The 20097-nt window shown below is 39.9% G+C and overlaps 1 protein-coding gene across 1 annotated transcript in view; it reads left to right on the forward strand.

Annotated features, from left to right (window-relative positions):
• Nucleotides 1–17385: 17385 nt before the first annotated feature.
• SCAMP1 (secretory carrier membrane protein 1) overlaps nucleotides 17386–20097 on the forward strand; it is a 102422-nt gene continuing 99710 nt past the window's right edge. The window contains exon 1 of the mRNA XM_082651904.1: nucleotides 17386–17560. Within this exon, the coding sequence (XP_082508030.1) occupies nucleotides 17504–17560 (57 nt within the window). The 5' untranslated portion in view covers nucleotides 17386–17503. The remainder of the gene's footprint in view (nucleotides 17561–20097) is intronic.

Below are 20097 nucleotides of genomic sequence, written 5' to 3' on the forward strand. Positions count from 1 at the left end.
TTACATTCCCACCAGCAATGTATGAAGTTTCCAATTTCTCCACATCCTCATCAATACTGATTATTGCTCATCTTTTTAATTATACATAGCCATCCTAGTGGGTCTGAAGTGGTATAACATTGTGGTTTTGATTTGCATTTCCCTAATGACTAATGATGAGCATCATTTCATGCCTTTTTATTTTTCTTTTTTAAATTAATTAATTTTTGGCTGTGTTGGGTCTTCATTGCTGTGCACGAGCTTTCTTTAGTTGTGGAGAGCAGGGGCTACTCTTCGTTGTGGTGCATGGGCTTCTCATTGCGGTGGCTTCTCTTGTTGCAGAGCATGGGCGCTAGGTGCACAGACTTCAGTAGTTGTGGCACACGGGCTCAGTAGTTGTGGCTCGTGGGCTCTAGAGTGCAGGCTCACTAGTTGTGGTGCGCGGGCTTAGTTGCTCTGCGGTATGTGGGATCTTCCCGGACCAGGGCTCGAACCCATGACTCGCATTGGCAGGCAGATTCTTAACCACTGTGCCACCAGGGAAGTCTTTTTTCTTACAATCTCTCTTACTATATTGTTTTTTGAGTTACTTTCTTAGTGGTTGCCTAGGAAATTACAATTAGTATATTAACTTGCAACAATTAAGTTTAGATCAATAGCAACTTAATTTTAGTAGTATACAAAACTTTGCCTCAATATAGCTCCTTTGTGCTATTATTGTTATATACATATACATTACATGTTTATGTATTATAAGCCTATGAACGTGATTTTATAATTATTGCTTTGTGCAACTGTCTTTTAAATCAGGAGACAAAAAAGCTATAAACAAAAATAATTCATACAATCTTTTATATTCACCTAGGTAGTAAACTTTATTGGTGCTCTTTATTTTTTGGGTGAATTTGAATTACCATCCAATGTCCTTGCAGTTCAGCATGGACTCCCTGTAGTTTCTCTTGTAGGGCAAGTTTGCTAATGAGAAATCTGCTGTTTTGCATTTTTTTAATTGGCAATGTCTGAATTTCTCTTTATTTTTTAATTGCTCCTTGGGTATGTAATTCTTGGTTGACAGTCCTTTTTCTTCAGCAGTTTGAATATATTATTCTACTACATTCTGGCCTCCATAGTTTCTGATGAGAAGTCAGCTGTAAATTTTACTGAGTACCCTTTGTACTTGTGAGTCACTTTTCTCTTGCTGCTTTCATGAGTCTCTCTTTGTCTTTTGACAGTTTGCCTATGATATATCTAGGTTTGGATCTCTTTGAATTTATCCTACTTGGAATCCATTGCACATTTTGGAGGTGTGGATTAATGTTTTTTATCAAATCTGGTTCATTTCTGGCTATTATTTTGTTCTCTCTGCCTCTTTCTTTCCTCTCCTTCTGAGATTTTCCTTATACATATGTTGGTATGCTTTATGAAGTCCTGAAGGTCTCTTAGGATTTGTTCATTTTTCTTTTTCTTTTCTTACAAAAGTGTAATCTACTTACAATATTATATTATGTTTCAGGTGTACAACATAGTGATTCAATATTTTTACATATTATGAAATGATCACCGCAATAAGTCTAGTTACCATCTGTTACCATACAAAGTTATTACAATATTATTGACTATATTTGCTGTGCTGTATATTACATCCCTGTGATTTATTTTATCTGTTCATTTTTCTTCATTCTTTTTTCTTTCTATTCCTCAGACTAGATAATCTCAGTTGACTGATTCATTCTTATGCCAGCTCAAATCTGTGGCTGAACCCACTGAGCATAATTAATAAATAATTTTATTAAAAAATATGAATATATATGTACCATACAAGCAGTGAATACTCACTTTTTGTTACATTGCCATGCAATACTTACCAAAAAATATCATATTTTAGGCCAAAAGAAAATATTGCAAGGGGTATAATTTGTATTGGCTAAATCCTCAGATCACAAAATGCAGTAGATTCTAACCATTTTGAAATTTAGAAACACCCTCTTAAATAACTATTGGGTTCAAAAGATAAAATTAAAATGGAAATTACAGATCATTTGTATTTGTCTTTATCTAACTTATTTCACTAAATATAATACCCTCTCCATCCTTCCATATTGTTGCAAAGGGGAGAATTTCATTTTTTTTATGGCTGAGTAATATTACATCATATATATTCATGTATATATATATCACATCTTCTTTATTTATCCATTCATCTGTTGATGGACACATAGATTGCTTCCATATCTTAACTATTGTAAATAATGCAGCTATAAACATTGGGGCAAACGTATGTTTTTGAAGTTCTGTTTTCATTTTCTTCAGATATATACCCAGTAATGGAACTGCTGAATCATATGGTAGTTCTATTTTTAGCTTTTTGAGGCACCTCTACATGTTTTAAATAGTGACTGTGCCAATTAAAATTCCCACCAACAGTGTACTAGGGTTCCGCTTTCTCTATATACTCGGTAACATTCGTTATTTGTAGACTTTTTGATGATAGGTGTCGCCTGTTCTGACAGGTGTGAGGTGATAGTTCATTATGGTTTTGATGTGCATTTCTCTGATGATTAGTGATGTTGAGTATCTTTTCATGTGCCTGTTGGCCATCTGTGTAGTATATTTTCTTTGGAAAAATGTCTATTCAGGTCTCCTGCCCATTTTTTACTTGGGTTGTTTGTTTTTCTGATATTGAGTTATATGAGCCATTTATATATTTTGTATATTAACCTTTTGTCAGTCATATCATTTGCAAATATCTTCTCCCGTTCAGTACGTTGTCTTTTTGTTTTGTCAATGGCTTCTTTTGCTGTGCAAAAACTTTTAATTAAGTCCCATTTGTTTATTTTTGCTTTTGTCTCTTTTGCCTTAGGAGAGAGATAAAAAAAAATATTGCTACAATTTATGTCAAAGAGTGTTCTGCCTATGTTCTTATCTAAGAGTTTTACGGTTTCAGATCTTACCTTTAGGTCTTTAATGCATTTTGAGTTTATTTTTGTATATGGTGTGAGAAAATGTTTAATTTCATTTTTTTACATGTAGTTTTCAGTTTTCCCAGCACCCCTTATTGAAGAGATTGTCCTTTCTCCATTGTATATTCTTGTCTCCTTTCTTGCATAGATTAATTGACCATAATTATGTGAGTCTATTTCTGGGCTGTCTATTCTTTTCCATTGATCTATGTGTCTGTTTTTGGGCCAGTACCATGCCATTTTGATTACTGTAGCTTTGTAGTATAGTCTGAAGTCAGGGAGTGTGATACCTCCACCTTTGTTCTTTTTTCTCAAGATTGCTTTGGCAATTCAGGGCCTTTTGTGGTTCCATACAAATTTTAGGATTATTTGTTCTAGTGCTGTGGAAAATATCATGGGCATTTTGATAGGGATTGCATTAAATCTGTAGATTGCTGTGGGTAGTATGGACACTTAAACAATATTAATTCTTCCAGTGCATGTACATGGGATATCTAGGAAACTACAGATAATTTGGACATTAATGATAATGATGATAACATACTTAAAACACATCAGAGTGGTTCCTATATTTAAAGGCCAATTTGTAGATATAAATGCTTTTATCATTTAAAAGTTTTTTAAGATAAATAACTAGACATTCATCTCAAGAATCCAGGAAAATAATTGCAAAATAAATGTAAAAAATAGAATTAATAAAAGATACAGACATGAATGAATTAGAAAGAAGAAAAACAATCTATAAACTCCCTTTTAAAAAATCATATGTTATGTTTTTGTTCTTCAAGATAGTTCTTTATGAAGACTAGTAAAATAGACATATTTTGGTCAAAGTCACTGTTTTGTAGATAAACTAGGCCATATCTAGGACTTTACGTAGGCTACACTACTATAATTACTCTTCTAACATAATAATGCTTAATATTCAATAGTTTCTATTTCATAACATTTCTGTTTCATTCACACAAATATTGTTGGAATAAGCCATATAATATCAATATGCCTGTATTTTCAGTCATCTCTAGGGTGGAGGTATGTTTATAAGCATTTCTATAGCAGAATCAATTAAATATTAATAGTATACTGTTAGAAAAGAAGTACTAATTGAAATAGAAAAACATATACATGTTCTTCACTCTAACTGGGGTTTCTGGACTTTGGACTCTGTACCACTAACTGAGCTTCTGGACAACTAAACCACAAGAGAATTCAACCAGCCAAGACTCAGCCAGATTATAATCACACCCCAGTGTAAATGGTGCCTTGGGAAAATTGTTGAAACTGGAAAACCATTTGGGATAGTGGTGAGCAGTTTCTACATTCTTGAACTCTGGAATTTGTCCTTCAATCTGGAACCTCTCTCTTCCTTGTTCTGGTTGTGGCTGCTTTGGCGAACTTTTAAAATAGTTCTGCTGTAGACAAGTACCTGGCCATTGTTCTTATGGATACACTGAACCAAATGCAGATATTTCTGATTTAAATATTAATTTTTGTTTAGCAGTAAAAATTGCATTATATCTTTCTAGGATGAGGCCATTTCAGATTTAGGGGGAAAAAATCTTTCTACTAATTCAAAGAGAATTGTTTTTGATAGATGAGTACATTTTTATTCAGTTATTTCCTCACAGGAAATCACGGGACTAGGACCACACCGGAGGGGAGGCATGGGTCTAATTTCCTCCTTTCTGCATACTGAAAGAAAGACTATGAAATGAAACTGCACTGGATTTTTTTTTTTTAGTTTTTTTTTAATAATTTTTTTTTTCATACAGCAGGTTCTTATTAGTTATCCATTTTATACATATTAGTGTATATATGTCAATCCCAATCTCCCAATTCATCATACCACCCCCCCTGCCACTTTCCCCGCTTGGTGTCCATACATTTGTTCTCTACATCTGTGTCTCTATTTCTGTCCCAAACTGCACTGGATTACTGCAGCCTACCATGTACTGAATAATTAACGTCTCACATGAGGTACCATTTATAACTGAATGAGTCAGAGTTTGAGACATGTACTTTGAACTACAGTACTTGTTTACTTTGTATAGGTTAGGGGGTCCAAAGGATCTGAGGTGAGGGTGGGGATAGCTCTCCTGAAGAAAATGGTGGACCCATTGTTAGTTTCCTGGAGAAAGAATAAAAATAGTCGTGGATTAAGGAAGGGAGGACTTCATCCTCTCTCCCGGTTGGAGGCAGTGGGAAGTAACTCTGGTTAAGGAGGACATGATAGAGATAAATGACTGTGGAAGATAAGATGGTGTTGGCTACTTGTTTCATGCTACAGGCTAAAGAGGGAAATGGCTCAAGTGGATCCTCAGTGCAGAGCAATGGCTGATTGACTCTAGTACTAATATCTAAATTTCTATTTTACAGTTTTTCTTTTGTATGTTCTAAGTCTCCTTTAATATTTTTCAGCCTTCACTAAAATTTCAAGTGCTATGGTCCAGTGTTATTCATGTTGTGGGGCATTAGGAATAAGTCTGTGTTCACTGCTGAAACGGAGTGGTGGAGGAATGTGAGTTTTCCCCCATTCTGCCCTCTCCTCTGAAGTCAGCTTGGTGGTAGTTGTCAGAAAATTGAATGGCCCTCTTGACTGAGTAGAGAGTATTTGTCATACACCAGGCAATAGCTGAGTGCAAGTGGCCACTATATTACCAATGTGAGACATCTTCCCTGCTAATATTCCAAAAGGAGGAAGTTGATCAGCGTTGGGAGATATTCTGATATTGTATACATGAGACTATCTAGCCAGTAGATATTTTAGTTACAGTACGTCCATCACATAGAAAAAGTCATTCATGCCAGTTAGGATATCTTGGCAATTAAGCTGTACCAGTTTGTGGTATTCAATAACTACCACAGAAAATTCAATGAAGAACTAAATTACTCATGGTTAATAATTAATAATAAAATAATGAGTTTATTACCTTCTCAAAAATGTCTAATGTTGAGAAAGAATATGACAAGAACAGAAAATTGATTTTATACCAAAAGAAAACCAGATTTAAAGTGAATGCAGCCCATAGGATTTTTTCCCTATAAGCTCTTTGACTAGAATAAAGGAACATGTTGACCAAGACATGTGGACAAATGTCTATATGTTACAGAAAGATGTTGTTTGGCATCTCTTTGTTTGTGGGCCAAAGGTATAAATTCTTCCTGTTTCCTAGGAAAATTCTAGAACACTCAAGATTGTTAATAACCCAGTGTTTTCTGTGCTTTTTTTTTTCTTGTCAGGATTCCTATTATGCTGTTCTAAACACATGCTGAGGGGATTATTTGCTTACTACAATAGCACTGTGGGAAAGTTAGGTTGATTTACAAAGTATTATAGTTCTTCAAAAGCACAAACACTAAGAAAATCTAATTGGGTATGGGCAGGAAAGAAATGGGCACATACTAAAATGTATATATTATTTTTTTTTCAGCATCAGTTTTGTCACAAAAATGTTGCAGTTCAGTTACTCTGTGTATATATAAAATATCTGCAAATTTTGACAATTACAGATTTTATTTTGATTGGTAGAATATTGTACTTGTTTGGACACAATTATGCATCACAGCAAAACATATGTGCGGAACTTATGTTGTACAGCTATTTTAATGAGCTAGAACAGGGGTTGGCAAACCCAAGGGCCAGTTCAGTCACATCCATTTGTTTACATATTATCTTCATGCCTGGAGTTATTCAAACTGCAAAGTTTGAAGGCACAGCCCCTAAGGACTGCTCTCACTTCTGATGCCAACTGAAAGTTTGAGAGGTTCCTAAAACCACCCTCAGGTTTGATAATTCATTAGAAGGCTTCATAGAACTCACTTAACGGCATGGTAAGTCCCTAAGCATTTTTGTACCTGTTGATCAAAAATTAATTAATTAAAAATTTAAAATATAGTTAATGCCAGTATCAGTGTTTCGTTCTAAGACATTCACAGGCAAATGATACTGGTAACAAAAAGGATGATACATAGGGAGTCTCCTTGCTAAGGCTGGATTTAAACCTCTGAGCATTGTTTGTTTTGTTTTGCACTGAGTAGGGTGATTAAATTTTGGGAAAGAGCAGGTAGTAGGGACTTACCATGCTGTTAATAAATGTTTATTGAGGGCCTCCTTTCGGCAAAAGTTATTATACTCACGATTCTGGTTTATTACAGGAAATGACACATTAAAATCAGCCAAAGGAAGAGGCACATAGGCCACAGTTTGGGAGAGCTCCAAACACAAAGCTTTTGTTGTCCTCTCCCATGGAGTAATGACCCACTAACCTCCCAGCACTGATGTTTGTCAATATGCCGGGAGTATTACCAGGGAAGATCAGCTGAGCTTTTGTGTCCAGAGTTTTAATGGAGTTTTATTCCACAGGCATAATTGACTGATTTCTTGCTTATGTGGTTGAACTCAGATAACTGATACCGTGTGACTCAAATCATGTGGTTCGTCTCTCTGGTATGGCCAGCTTGCATCCTAAACAAAGACAATCCTATTAGTTATGACATAGATCACCTTCCAGAAGCATTTTTGTACCTGTTGATCAAAAATTAATTAATTAAGGGCTTCCCTGGTGGCGCAGTGGTTGAGAGTCTGCCTGCCGATGCAGGGGACACGGGTTCGTGCCCCGGTCCAGGAAGATCCCACATGCCGTGGAGCGGTTGGGCCCGTGAGCCATGGCCGCTGAGCCTGCGCGTCCGGAGCCTGTGCTCCGCAACGGGAGAGGCCACAACAGTGAGAGGCCCGCGTACCGCAAAAAAAAAAAAAAAAAAAAAAAAAATTAATTAATTAATTAAACATTTAAAATATAGTTAATGCCAGTATCAGTGTTTCGTTCTAAGACATTCACAGGCAAATGATACTGGTAACAAAAAGGATGATACATAGGGAGTCTCCTTGCTAAGGCTGGATTTAAACCTCTGAACATTGTTTTGTTTTGTTTTGCACCGAGTAGGGTGATTAAATTTTGGAAAAGCGCAGGTAGTAGGGACTTACCATGCCGTTAATAAATGTTTATCGAGGGCCTCCTTTCAGCAAGGTAACTGCCAGGCATACAATTCTCCAATTTTTACATATTTGTTCCAGACAATGCTGGAGAAAAAGGTGATTTTCTAACTAAGACACAGAATTATTTGATTCAAAACTGTTGATTCTAGATCTGTAAAGTCATTTGTTTTCAAATCTAAGCCCTGTGAAGATTTGGTGTTGTTTTTTTTTTACACAATCATTTAAGTTAAAACTAAGCCATATTCTTTCTCCTGTGCAAGTTATTGACATAATGGATGGTCATTGAATAAGTAGGAGGCAAAGTAGAAAAAGAAAACAAATAGTCCATTGTCTCATCTATCTTCTAATTTTAGGTTTTAAAAATGAAGTTGTGGGTTTCCCTGGTGGCGCAGTGGTTGGGAGTCCACCTGCCGATGCAGGGGACGTGGGTTCGAGCCCCGGTCTGGGAGGATCCCACATGCCGCGGAGCGGCTGGGCCCGTGAGCCATGGCCGCTGGGCATGCGCGTCCGGAGCCTGTGCTCCACAGCGGGAGAGGCCACGGCAGTGAGAGGCCTGTGTACCACAAAAAAAAAAGAAAAAAAAATTGAAGTCATATCTCTACTCTTTATATTCAATATATCTTATCTTTCCTCCATTCATCATTATACTTGTTTTTTCAAGTTATTACACATTTTAAAAAAACATCATTTTGATGGTTATATAATAATTCTTGCATGGATTTAGCATTGTTGATTTTACCATTTGACTTTAGTTTTCTATATTTTTCTCAAATAATGTTTTTATTTCTTTGTTTGGTGGGATAATGCACCAGAATGCCACTTCAAACATTTTTTTTCAAATCTATGCAAACCATAGGGTAATCCAGAACCTTTCTTCGAATAGATATCAATTGCTTATATAATAAAACACATGTATTTACATATGAATTAAATTTAATAATCAAGTCAAATAAGCTTTCTTATTTATAATTTTCTTCACCTTGACAAATACTAAGAAATATTTAATGCTATGTCTCATTTGTATGTTTAATCAAATCGAGTTTTCAGAAGATTTCCACATAAGGAAAGGACAAAAATCAATGTTGTCTAGTAAGGAGTGATTGTCTTGGGCAGTGTGGATTGGCCTGAGATGGGCAATCACCAGGTTAGAGGGTAAGAGGATGTTCTTCATGATTCTGCCACCCAGAAGGCAGGAAGTGGGGTTTTAATCTCAGCTCTGCCTCCTAGCTGGTGGCCTGGATGCCTCCACCCTTCCTCTTGATGTATTACTTTTCTCTGTAGGTCATTCCATCATGACCTCCCTCTTCTTCCGCTTAGAAGTACATGACGTTGCATCCCTCTTGCTCAGCCTAACCCCTTCTCTCCGTTCTCCCAATATTGGCAAGGTTCTTGGTTCTGAAGTGAGGTTATTTCTTTCCTCACGTGACACAGAGCTATCTGTTCTCAGTGTCTTGCTGTGCTTCTAGTGATAATAGTTCTTTATTTAGCTTCCTCTCTATTACAGCTTTTCTCTCCCTAGGAGTTTGGCATGAGTTTCCGAGGGCTGGATGGGAAGGCAATCAAGTGCTGCTTCTCATGCTGCATCCAGATTTGTCCTCCTTCTCAGACCTCATCCCTGTCTACTTAACAAGCCTGGTTCTCATTCCCTCCTCTGGGGTAGAACTCTTTCCCCACCAAGTACATTGCCTGTCAGAGGATAAAGGAAGAGTTTCTGCTCCCCAGTGGTTTCAGGGCCTCAGGACTAGAGGTTGGCTGTCAGCATCTCCCACTGTTCTTCCCATGATGCTCCTCGGTCCTCTTAAAGTTGTGCTCTGGTGAGCCTGTCTACAGGCTACCTTGACATGTTTAGACCTGTCTGAGTTCTCAACTTCTCAACTTGAGCTAATGTTCTGGGACCCTCATTCCACTGATTTAGAAATTATTGGACTTGATTATTCTTTTGTTAACACTAATTTTAAAATCTCACATCACTAAATCTCCACTGAGTTTATTTTTCAAATTCATTTGTGTACCAAACTACAATTTAATCAGGAAACTGGTCTAATACCCTTGTGAAAATGTGATTAATTTTTTTGGAACCTTGACTGACGAAGTAGATGTTTTCTGCTTTTATTTTATGTTCACTCTTCTTCCCGTGCCCTTTATGGTGAAAAGTGGGTGACAAAGCAGGCAAAAGGAAGGGAAATAATTTTTTAAAATTTTTATATAGAAATTTCGTTGTTCTTAAAAAATCTTTTTAGAAACTTTTCCTACAGCTTTTATGTACTATAATAAAATGTAGCCTTTATGGCAAAGCTTCAGAAGGTATGGTAAAAACTACTATTAAAAAAGCAAGTAATAAAAAGAGATTAGAAAAGCTGTTAGGTGAGTGCAAATCTCATGTGAAAGAAACTACTTTCTTAGCTCCATCCATCCATCCATCCATCCATGCAGTCATTTAGTTTTCACATTATGCCAGATGCTGTGCTGTGTATCAAGGATATGAAAATGATCAAGATATGGTGTGTGCCCCAGAGAGATATATAATCTAAAGGGGGATAGAGATGTGTCAAGAGGTATTATAGACGTTGTTGATGCCCCAGGTCACATTCCTTTGGCCACCTCTAACTTGAGCTGTGGTAGACAGTGCCATGTATGTTGAAGTCTTCTTTTTTGTTTTTAATTAATTAATTAATTTTTGGCTTAGTCGGGTCTTAGTTGTGGCATGTGGGATGTTTCGTTGCAGCACACAGGTTTCTCTCTAGTTGTGGCGCGTGGGTTCCAGAGAGCGTGGGCCCTGTAATTGCGGCACGTAGGCTCTCTAGTTATGGCACATGGGCTCAGTTGCCCTGCGGCATGTGGGATCTTAGTTCCCCAACCAGGGATCGTACCTGCGTCCCCTGCATTGGAAGGCAGATACTTAACCACTGGGCCACCAGCGATGTCCCATGAAGGCTTCTCACTACTAGTGTCCACTCAGTTTCTCAGCTTTACTGCCTCAGGGACCTCCCTGAAGCTACTCTCTGCCTGTGTGTGTGTGTGTGTGTGTGTGTGTGTGTGTGTGTGTGTTGGGATTGAGTCCTAATTACCCACGGTTGTAAACTGCTTAATAATTCCTCCTTTATTGGTTTTCCCTTTTTATCTGTCTCATCCTTCCCTCTTCCTCACTCTGGCTTCCTGGGAACACCACACAAATAGACTATGTGTACTCAAGGTCCTCGTCACTTTCACCCCAGATCCTGCTTTTGGTCAAACCCAATTCTTGTATTATTAATACAAGGTAATAATATCTGTAGATGATGAAGGTATAAACAGAGCTCTCTTGTTCTACAGAGGATGGAGCAACTAATTCTCTCGGTAGGAGTTGCCAGGAAAGACTATTTGCAGGAGCCAAAGAAAGGGAGAAATTCGAAATTGATAGTTGAAAGATAAAGCTCTCCAATTTCTTTAACTATAGCTCAGTATGAGATATATAGTTCTGGGATGATATAATAGAGGCTACTTTGCATATCTCCTGTTATTTGCGTGACTTATACATGCCTGAGACTTTCTAGGCTTTCTGGAGGAGTGAATGATAAGGTGGAGCTCATGCCCAGTTCTCAGACTAAGTAGCTTTTAGAACTAAGAAAAGGAACAGTTCTATGCTTTGACCTTAGAAAGCAACCCTGGACCAGGGAGGATGCTTCGAGGTAGGAGAATGTCAAGATATCCAGGCTTGGTCCAGGGATAATGGTTGTGGTCAGGGATGAAAGGACAGTTTGCTTGCAACACTGTGTGGTGGCTTTCTGTTGTCTTGTTACCAAGCTCCCAGGAGAATGTGTGTCAGGTTCCACGAGAGAAGGGCTGTAAAAATTTAAAGAGAAGGTCAAATGGAAAAGTTGTGATTCATCAAATCATTGTAAAAAACCCCTAAAATTATGAGAACCTCTCTGGGGAAGGCCCATCCCCCAGGAAAACCCAGTGCTTTGCCTGAGACCTCTGGAGAGTATGAGGTCTGAGCAGGTCCATACTGGTGTTGATGGGAGGAACATTGTATTCCCTCGGCTCTAGAGCCTCTAAACATGCCAAGAGGCAGGCAGAACCATCGAAGTTCCTGAGGCCACAAATGGCGGGAAGCCAACTGTGGCAGCTGCCCCATGAACTGGGCACATGAAGGCAGTTATGCAGTGGGGGTTGGGTGAGAGCTCTGGTTCTCAGACTCAGAGACTATGAATATGGTTATCCACAACCCAGTCACCATTTCTCCCTGGTCATCTGGTAGCTGGACACTGGTCAAGCATGAGTTACCATGTCATATGCTTAATGAACCAACAAGACTATGCTACTTCTTTAAAAAAAAACCAACATGGCCTTCTCCATTTGGGCAATATAATAAAGCCTGATGTAGAATGCAAGGACAAACAACACAAACCCCCAGCTTTAGGCCTCTATTTCTCAACATAATTCTTAAAATAATAAAAAAAAGGGAAGTTGCAGAACAGTTGTATAATAAGGTCCAACATACATAAAAGACGTGTGTAAGAGTGTAAAGGCGTTGAAAGGGGACTGGAAGGGAGCTGCCTGTTTGTTGACAGTGGTTACCTGCAGGGAGGCACTGGGAGCTGGGCGTGGGAGGGAATGGTAAAGGGGACTTTATGTTCTGTTCTGGATTATCTGAATCCTTTACATATTATTTATGTAACCAAATAAAAAGCACACAGTTAAAAAAAATTACTTTCAGATCCACTCACTTCTCTGAATTTCCATTTTCTCATTTGTAAAATGGAAATAATAATACTTACCTCCCAAAGGTATGTTGCATATGAGAAAATGTCTGTTGAGCCTCCTGCATCTCAGTGCCTGACATATACCAGGCATTCAAGAAATTTTAGCTGTCTCTACCCTCTCTTCTCATGAGGTAAGGAAGAGAATAGCCATTTTAAATAAATCTGATTTCTTTCTTAAAATTCTCAACATTAAAGTAAAGGGAGAACCTGAAAGCAATCTTTCTTTCCTTAAAGGCCTAATAATCAGATTTGGGGTATTTCTTTCAGGAGATCAGAAAATGGGCCACACCACCGTGAACGTACCCGATCTCTTCTGATCTTGGAAGCTAAGCACGGTCGGGCCTGGTTAGTACTTGGATGGGAGAAAGTGGGTTAGATTGCTCTGATTATTTCCTCACTTATAAGAATCCCCCTGAAAATTTATGCCTACTTTTGCAATCTAAGCATTATAAACTGTCCTTACTTGGAAGACTTTTATGAAATTGCATAGACATTAGGTCATATCAAGTATGATTATATAATTGATGGTTCATGAAAAAAACAAAAACAGTTTTCTGAAAATGTACCTAGATAAAAATAAGTAGTCTTCTTTCTGTCTGTTCACACAAGAACAAATAGTATATCCAAAAAAGTCACAGGACTGTAATGCTTCTTTTACTATTTTACTACATTTATATGTTACTGTATATATTACTACATATTACTAATATTGCTATATTTATATATTTTACTATTACTATATAATTTACCACATATTATAGTATACATTATATACCATACAATTTACTATATAATTTATATATTTCACTATAATACTGTTTTGCTTTTTTTTTTTGCGGTTCGCGGGCCTCTCACTGTTGTGGCCTCTCCCGTTGCGGAGCACAGGCTCCGGACGCGCAGGCTCAGCGGCCATGGCTCACGGGCCCAGCCGCTCCGCGGCATGTGGGATCTTCCCGGACCGGGGCATGATCCGTGTCCCCTGCATTGGCAGGCGGACTCTCAACCACTGCGCCACCAGGGAAGCCCAGTGAAACTTTTGAGGTAAGAAATATAACTAACTTGACATTTTCTCAATACTCACCGGCTGTCAGTATAGAAAACATGGAATTCAGATTATAGCCCTTGCCCAAAGGATTCACAAATTAAATTTGTCAGACTGAGGGAGAAGCAGCATGATGGTGGGGTGAAGCATTCCCTAATGTTAGGGAGGGGTGGGTCACTGGCACAGATTAACAGAATGTTCTAGCTGTTTAAAGGACCCGAGATACCATTTAGCCATGTTCTGGGCCTTTTAGGAAGTTTTTTGGGAACAGAGCCTCCCTTACAGCTTGTTCACTGCTTTACCCCCAACACCTAAAACAATGTTCACCACTGTGTAGGTGCTCAGTAAATACTTGTTGACTGACTAGTACGGAAACTCAGGTCAGAGAGGTGAACTGATATGATCAAGATCACTCAGCTGGTTTATGGTAGAGCTGGATCTAGCAAGTAGTTTTGACTCTTCATTCTTTGCTCTATCAAACTTAGGAGGCAGCTCCTAAAAAATGAACTACTCCAACGAATGAAGCCTCCTGTATGCTTTCTCTCTACCTTGCACATAGCATTTCTTCTTCCTATATGAAATATTACCAACCAAATATATCAATTTAATGTCTGAAATGTGAGTTGAGAGACTCGAGTTCTGTTCCTAGTTCCTCCGTTCACTTCCTTTGTAACTGAGGCAAATGACTTAACCTGTTCAAACTCAGTTTCTTTTTTGGCTGTGAGAGGGGCTAAAGGTTCTTTCAGTTCTCCTATCCTGTGATTCTAAATTTCATGAAAGGTTCTAATAAGCTCACCTGTGGACTGTATGTCTGAATATTCTTATATCAGTGTCCTTGAAGTGTGGTCATTGCATCACCTCTATCAGAATCACCTGGGGTCCTTTAACTATGCTGATTTTGTAATTGTTAAAAAGAATAAATTAGACACGTAGTTGTTGATTTGGAGGGATTTCCATTAAGCTATGCTTCCTAACACTTTCCACCTTTATAGTAATGGTACACATAAAAAGTGATAATATTTATGTGGTGTACTGGGGTAAGAAACTTTAGACTGTCTCTTTGCCAATTCCCCTCTCACTGAGAAACTGTGCCACTGAGTGAGAAAAACAAGTTGCAAAAAAAGAAAAATGATCCCCTTTTTGCAAGACAATACCAAAATTCTGTATGACTATGTATAAGCATGTCTGCATGCATATGTATTATATGTTTGTATACGATTATGTGAGTTACGTTATGTGCTTGTACATATACAGTATTATAAGAATATTGAAAGGAACATACTGGGTTGTTAACATATGGGAGAGGAAGGAGGACAAAAAATAAAAAAAATTTTAAAAAGGTGAAAACACTAGTGTGTATGCTATGAACCCATTTATGCATTTATGTAAAGGAATATATTCATATATAAAGACATTTAAAAATAGAATAAAAAATGCAGATCCATGGCCCCTACTGTAAAGCCAAATCTCAGGGACAGGAGATATGGAGAGGTGCATCATTAACAAATATTCCAAGTGGGGGCTTCCATGGTGGCACAGTGGTTAAGAATCTGCCTGCTAATGCAGGGGACACGGGTTCGAGCCCTGGTCTGGGAGGATCCCACATGCCGCGGAGCAGCTAGGCCTGTGAGCCACAACTACTGAGCCTGCACATCTGGAGCCTGTGCTCCGCAACAAGAGAGGCTGCGATAGTAAGAGGCCCACGCACCGCGATGAAGAGTGGCCCCCACTTGCCACAACTAGAGAAAGCCCTCGCACAGAAACGAAGACCCAACACAGTAAAAATAAATAAATTAATTAATAAACTCCTACCCACAACCTCTTCTTTAAAAAAAAAAATATTCCAAGTGATTCTGTAACAATGAAATCTGTAAATCTTTGCATTAAGTGCTAATATCATTAGCTGTAAACACAGCTTCGTTGGAAATTTCCATCCTGCAATGCAGGCTCAGCTGATCTTCATTGTCTTGGAACATAGTAGATGCATAATAAATAGCTGCTGATTATTTGAATCATTTGGAGGACAGGTGGAGGGAGTGAGGGCCAAAGTGGTGGGAGAAGTCGATCAGCTGGGCAAGGTCAAGCTCAAGAGCCATGAGGTAAAACACATAAGAACAATGGACTGGGCTCCCTTGGCATTTTCAAACATTCAACAGTATTTGTTAGGCACTATATACATGCATGGCACTTTTCTCTATCTTATTTCATTTAATTCTAAAATAACCCGTTACAAACTCAGAGAGGTGACGTGGGTAGCACAAGTAGTATCAAAATTGGGATTTGAACCCCACGCATATTTTGAGCACTCAGCTATAAACTAGACTCCTGGTAGCTGCTGAGGATAGGAGGGCAAGCACAATAGACGGTTTGCTCTTTTTCATGTCCACAGTCTTGCAGCTCGGCCACGATCATTCCAGTCTGTTGTCGATTATTAGTTGACAGTCCTAGTCGGCTGCCTAGAAGCAGCTTCTTTGTCATACATCCCAACCTGGATCCCGCCAAAGAGAGATTACAGCAGATGTGCTTTTTTGTCTATCGTCACTAGCTAGTGTTTTCACAGTAGGGAGAAACTATTTCCCAGATGATTTTGAATAGTGCAAGAAGACCAAGAAGACTAACTCTAGTTCCTTCCAATTCTTAGGCACCTATCAAGGGAAAATAATTCTGGCTTTTTATAGCTTTATCTGCTAAGTGTTTTGCTGTTAGAGCAAAAGGAAGGTGAGAGGTGGGGAAAGAGATGCCCCCTCATTAAGTTCAAGGGTGGGGCAACGAATGGTACAAATAAATTCCACACACATACTCATTTTTTGGTAATCTCTGGTGTTGGGTAGTGGATAGGAAAAAATTAGAAGTGTATATTTTGCGCCTGAATGCTTGAAAGAAAACAAAAACGGCATCTTTTTGTCACCCACTAACATTAACTTAAGGGCCTTGATCTTTGGACCTGTGCCACCCCGCGATCATTTCTGGAGAAGTAGCCATTTTGCAGATTCTGGAGAACGGTACCAAGGGCCGGACCCTGGTACTGAATCTCTCTTTCCCAAACGTCTGCGGAGCCAGTCCGGATCGGTAGCACCACGGCTGGTCTCCGTGATTTAGCAGCAACATAGAGTCGGAAAAAACCGGAAGACGGGAGGCAGGGATTTCCAGGTGGAATCAGGGGTGTGCGAAATTCATTAGTGAGGACAAGGCCCCACGGGGCGTTATCCGTGGTTACAGGTGCGGAGCTTCTCTAGGTCTCCGCGCCTCTGAGCCCAGTTAAGCTGCCACTCCTTCCCCAGGTGTGCAGCCTGCGTCCCAAGCAGCCTTCCCAACCTGGGGAAGTGGTCTCAGTGTACGTCTTTCTTGCCAACGAAGAGCTACCTCTCCCGTAACTCAAGCTTGGCCACACGGCGCCGATTTTAAATCGATAACACAACCAAGTCCAGCCGGACGCTCCGCTCATCCAAATGCGCTTAACACAGAACACCTCCGCGCTTCTTCCACTGTTCCCAGCTTCCTCCGCCCCTAGTTCCTACTCGGTCGTACTTAAAGCCCGGAGTGCTGGAGTGCGGCTCGGAGGAACGGGATGGCGAACTAGGAGCGGCGCCGGCGTCCGGCAGCCCGTCGCACCGGGCATGCTCAGTGGCACGGCCGGCTGGGTGGCCTCGCGAGCTGCACCCGGATCTGCTCGGCGGCGGCGGCGGCTGCGGCGGCGACGTGAGCGCGCAGGGGGGCGGCGGCCTCGCCTCCTCTCTGTCTCTCTCTGCGCCTGGGTCGGGTGGGTGACGCCGAGCGCGAGATGTCGGATTTTGATAGTAACCCGTTTGCAGACCCGGATCTCAACAACCCTTTCAAGGTGAGCGTCGTCCCCAGCATCTCCCGCCACCGTGACGCGTCGTTGTTTGTTTAAACCGACAAGTTCCTTCGCGCCCGCCACTCGGCCCCCTTCAGCCCCTTAAGACAGGGGCTCGGGGCCGCCGCACCCCTCGGTGGGGTCGCGCTCCGGCCCACGCGTCACTCGTTTTGGGGTCGGAGTGGAACCTACCGAGCTCCCCATACGGCCGGCCCTCCCCGCGTCCCCGACTGGAGAGGGTCGTGCCCTGGCTCGGGAGTGAGGGTTCCTGGGGCTTCGGGGTTCCCGGCCCGCCTCTCGGGAGCGGGGAGAGTAAGAACCTAGAGCAGGTGGAGTTGTCACCTGTCAGGTAAGTGTGGCTGGCCGGGCAGGGGCGGGGGCCGGGACATGGCGGAGGGGGGCTCACCCTCGGGAGGGGTTGTCATGGGGACCCGAGGCGGCGCTGAGAGGAGCTGCGTGGGTGATGGCAGAGATGTGGAGGAGAGGTGAGGGCACCGAGTACGCTGCAATTAAAAATAAAAGGTTTTTGTTTTTAATTTTTAAACTTGTGTTGCGCCCAGGTGCCACCAGCGGCGCTGCCACCCCTCCTCCCCACCATTTGCCTGAGGTTGAGGGTACTGATAACAAAGCGTAAGTTAAATATAAATAAACACACCTGGAAACAATAGTGCACGTGGACGATCATCTTCCTTCCTAACCGCTCTTAGTAAGGTAAACGACGGGATATTTTCCAGGCTCCTTGTGCGTCAGCTGTTCTCTGAACAGCTGAATGAGGATACCATTTCCCACATGAGCTTCTTTCTTTCTTGGAGTATACCTTTTGGATCCCAGCTTCGAGAGGGCTTGGCATAGAAACCGGCAAAGGAAGACGGCTAAGGTGTTCATTATCTGCGCCTAACTTAATGCAACGTCTATATAAATACCTTAAAAAGTACCACTCCAGGTTTCTTAATGAGTGCTGCTGTTTAGCACGTGTAATTTGTTTCTGTTGCTCGAAGTTGGTTAATTTCTCCTGGTTAGGTACAATAGTAACTTTAATTTGTGATCCTACAAGGGTCACTTCTGGCTTGTTGAATTTACATCTCTTCTTTTACTCCTGGTTTTATCTCTTATTAAGAATTCTAGAAAAGGAAAAACATCCCTCTTCTGATTGTTTGCCTGTTAATTTCATGGAGGATTATCTTAACTTAATAATTCTGATTATTATTGACAGCTTGACTCACTGTAGAAATGTAGAATAGACTCAGTCAACTATTCCTTTGCCTCTAATAGCACTTAAGAAAATTCTCTACACCTGGCCTGAAACTTTTAGGTTTTAAAGATGATATGGTTATACTTTGAGTAGAATTTTTTCCCCCCAGAAGTTTAGTATTCCATCATCCCATGTTGTGGAAAATCGGATTATTCTTAAATCATAAACATTCTAAAGAGACATCTCATCACTTGCCAAACGGGTATTATTTTAGAATATTTTGAGGTATAACATTAAGAACCTGTTAGCTCTTCCTAGTTCAAATAATTCATTGATGCTGTTTATTCAGCATCTGACAGTTTGGCTGTTTTCTGTTCTGTCATTCCATTTCCTGGCGTAATTTACGTAGCTAGTTCTCTTGTTAGGGCGAGACATTGTCGGCTTCTTAGCCCAGACTGCTTTTTTGTGACAAGTAATGTTGCCATGACACTTTCCTCTTCTGCTGTACAGAAGGTTGCTGTAATAATTCTAAACCCAAAAGTAGCTTTAAATATTCATTGTGGCATAAAATTATAAACTTTTTTGTTCTTTATAAGTGGGTGCATTCAGAGGACAGTGATTATTTAGGGTCATAAAATGCCTCAAAGGATGGATAATTGAGGCCTAAAGAAGATTTGGTTGTACACGTTTCTGTTTATGATCTTTCCCTATTTTCGGTGACTGTCAGAGCATTGTGTATCTGACCTTTGATTTTTCTACTTAAATTCAGCTGCTCTTCCTCCTCTCAAAGTAAAGCTTTACATTTATAGCATATTCTTTCTTCTTTCTACTGTTGGTTTCCTTCTATGTAAATGTGATTCTTGAAATAGCATTTCTGGTCCTCTCTACTTACATATAAAAAGTTCTCAGGTGCATCTTTGTGTTACCTTATCGTCATCTTTCTTCTCAAATCTGTTCTTATTTTCAATATTTGAAATATTTCAGTATTCAAAAATAAAGTTCATATTTTCAAAATATATATTTCACATTTGGCAACCATCCTAATTTCTTCTTAATTAAAAACTATTTGATTTCCGTTGCTAACTTGCCCATTGTCTTACATCGAGGCGTAGGTAGTGCAGAATTGGCATTGGAATTTAGGTCACCTGATTCCTAGTCAATTGCTGATGGCACTATATATTCTCTGTTTGCATTTCTTTCACCAAAATTCTTGTCCTGTGTTTGGAGCTTGGACTTGAGGCTCTCATGTAGTATTTAAAAGTTTTGGCTCAAGAGTTAAAACAAACAAACAAACAAAAAACCCAAAACTGCATTTAATCTTGGCTTTGTCACTGACCAGCTGTGAAAC

The sequence above is a fragment of the Grampus griseus genome, assembly GCF_964374135.1.
Source record: "Grampus griseus genome assembly, chromosome: 3".
NCBI lineage: Eukaryota > Metazoa > Chordata > Mammalia > Artiodactyla > Delphinidae > Grampus > Grampus griseus.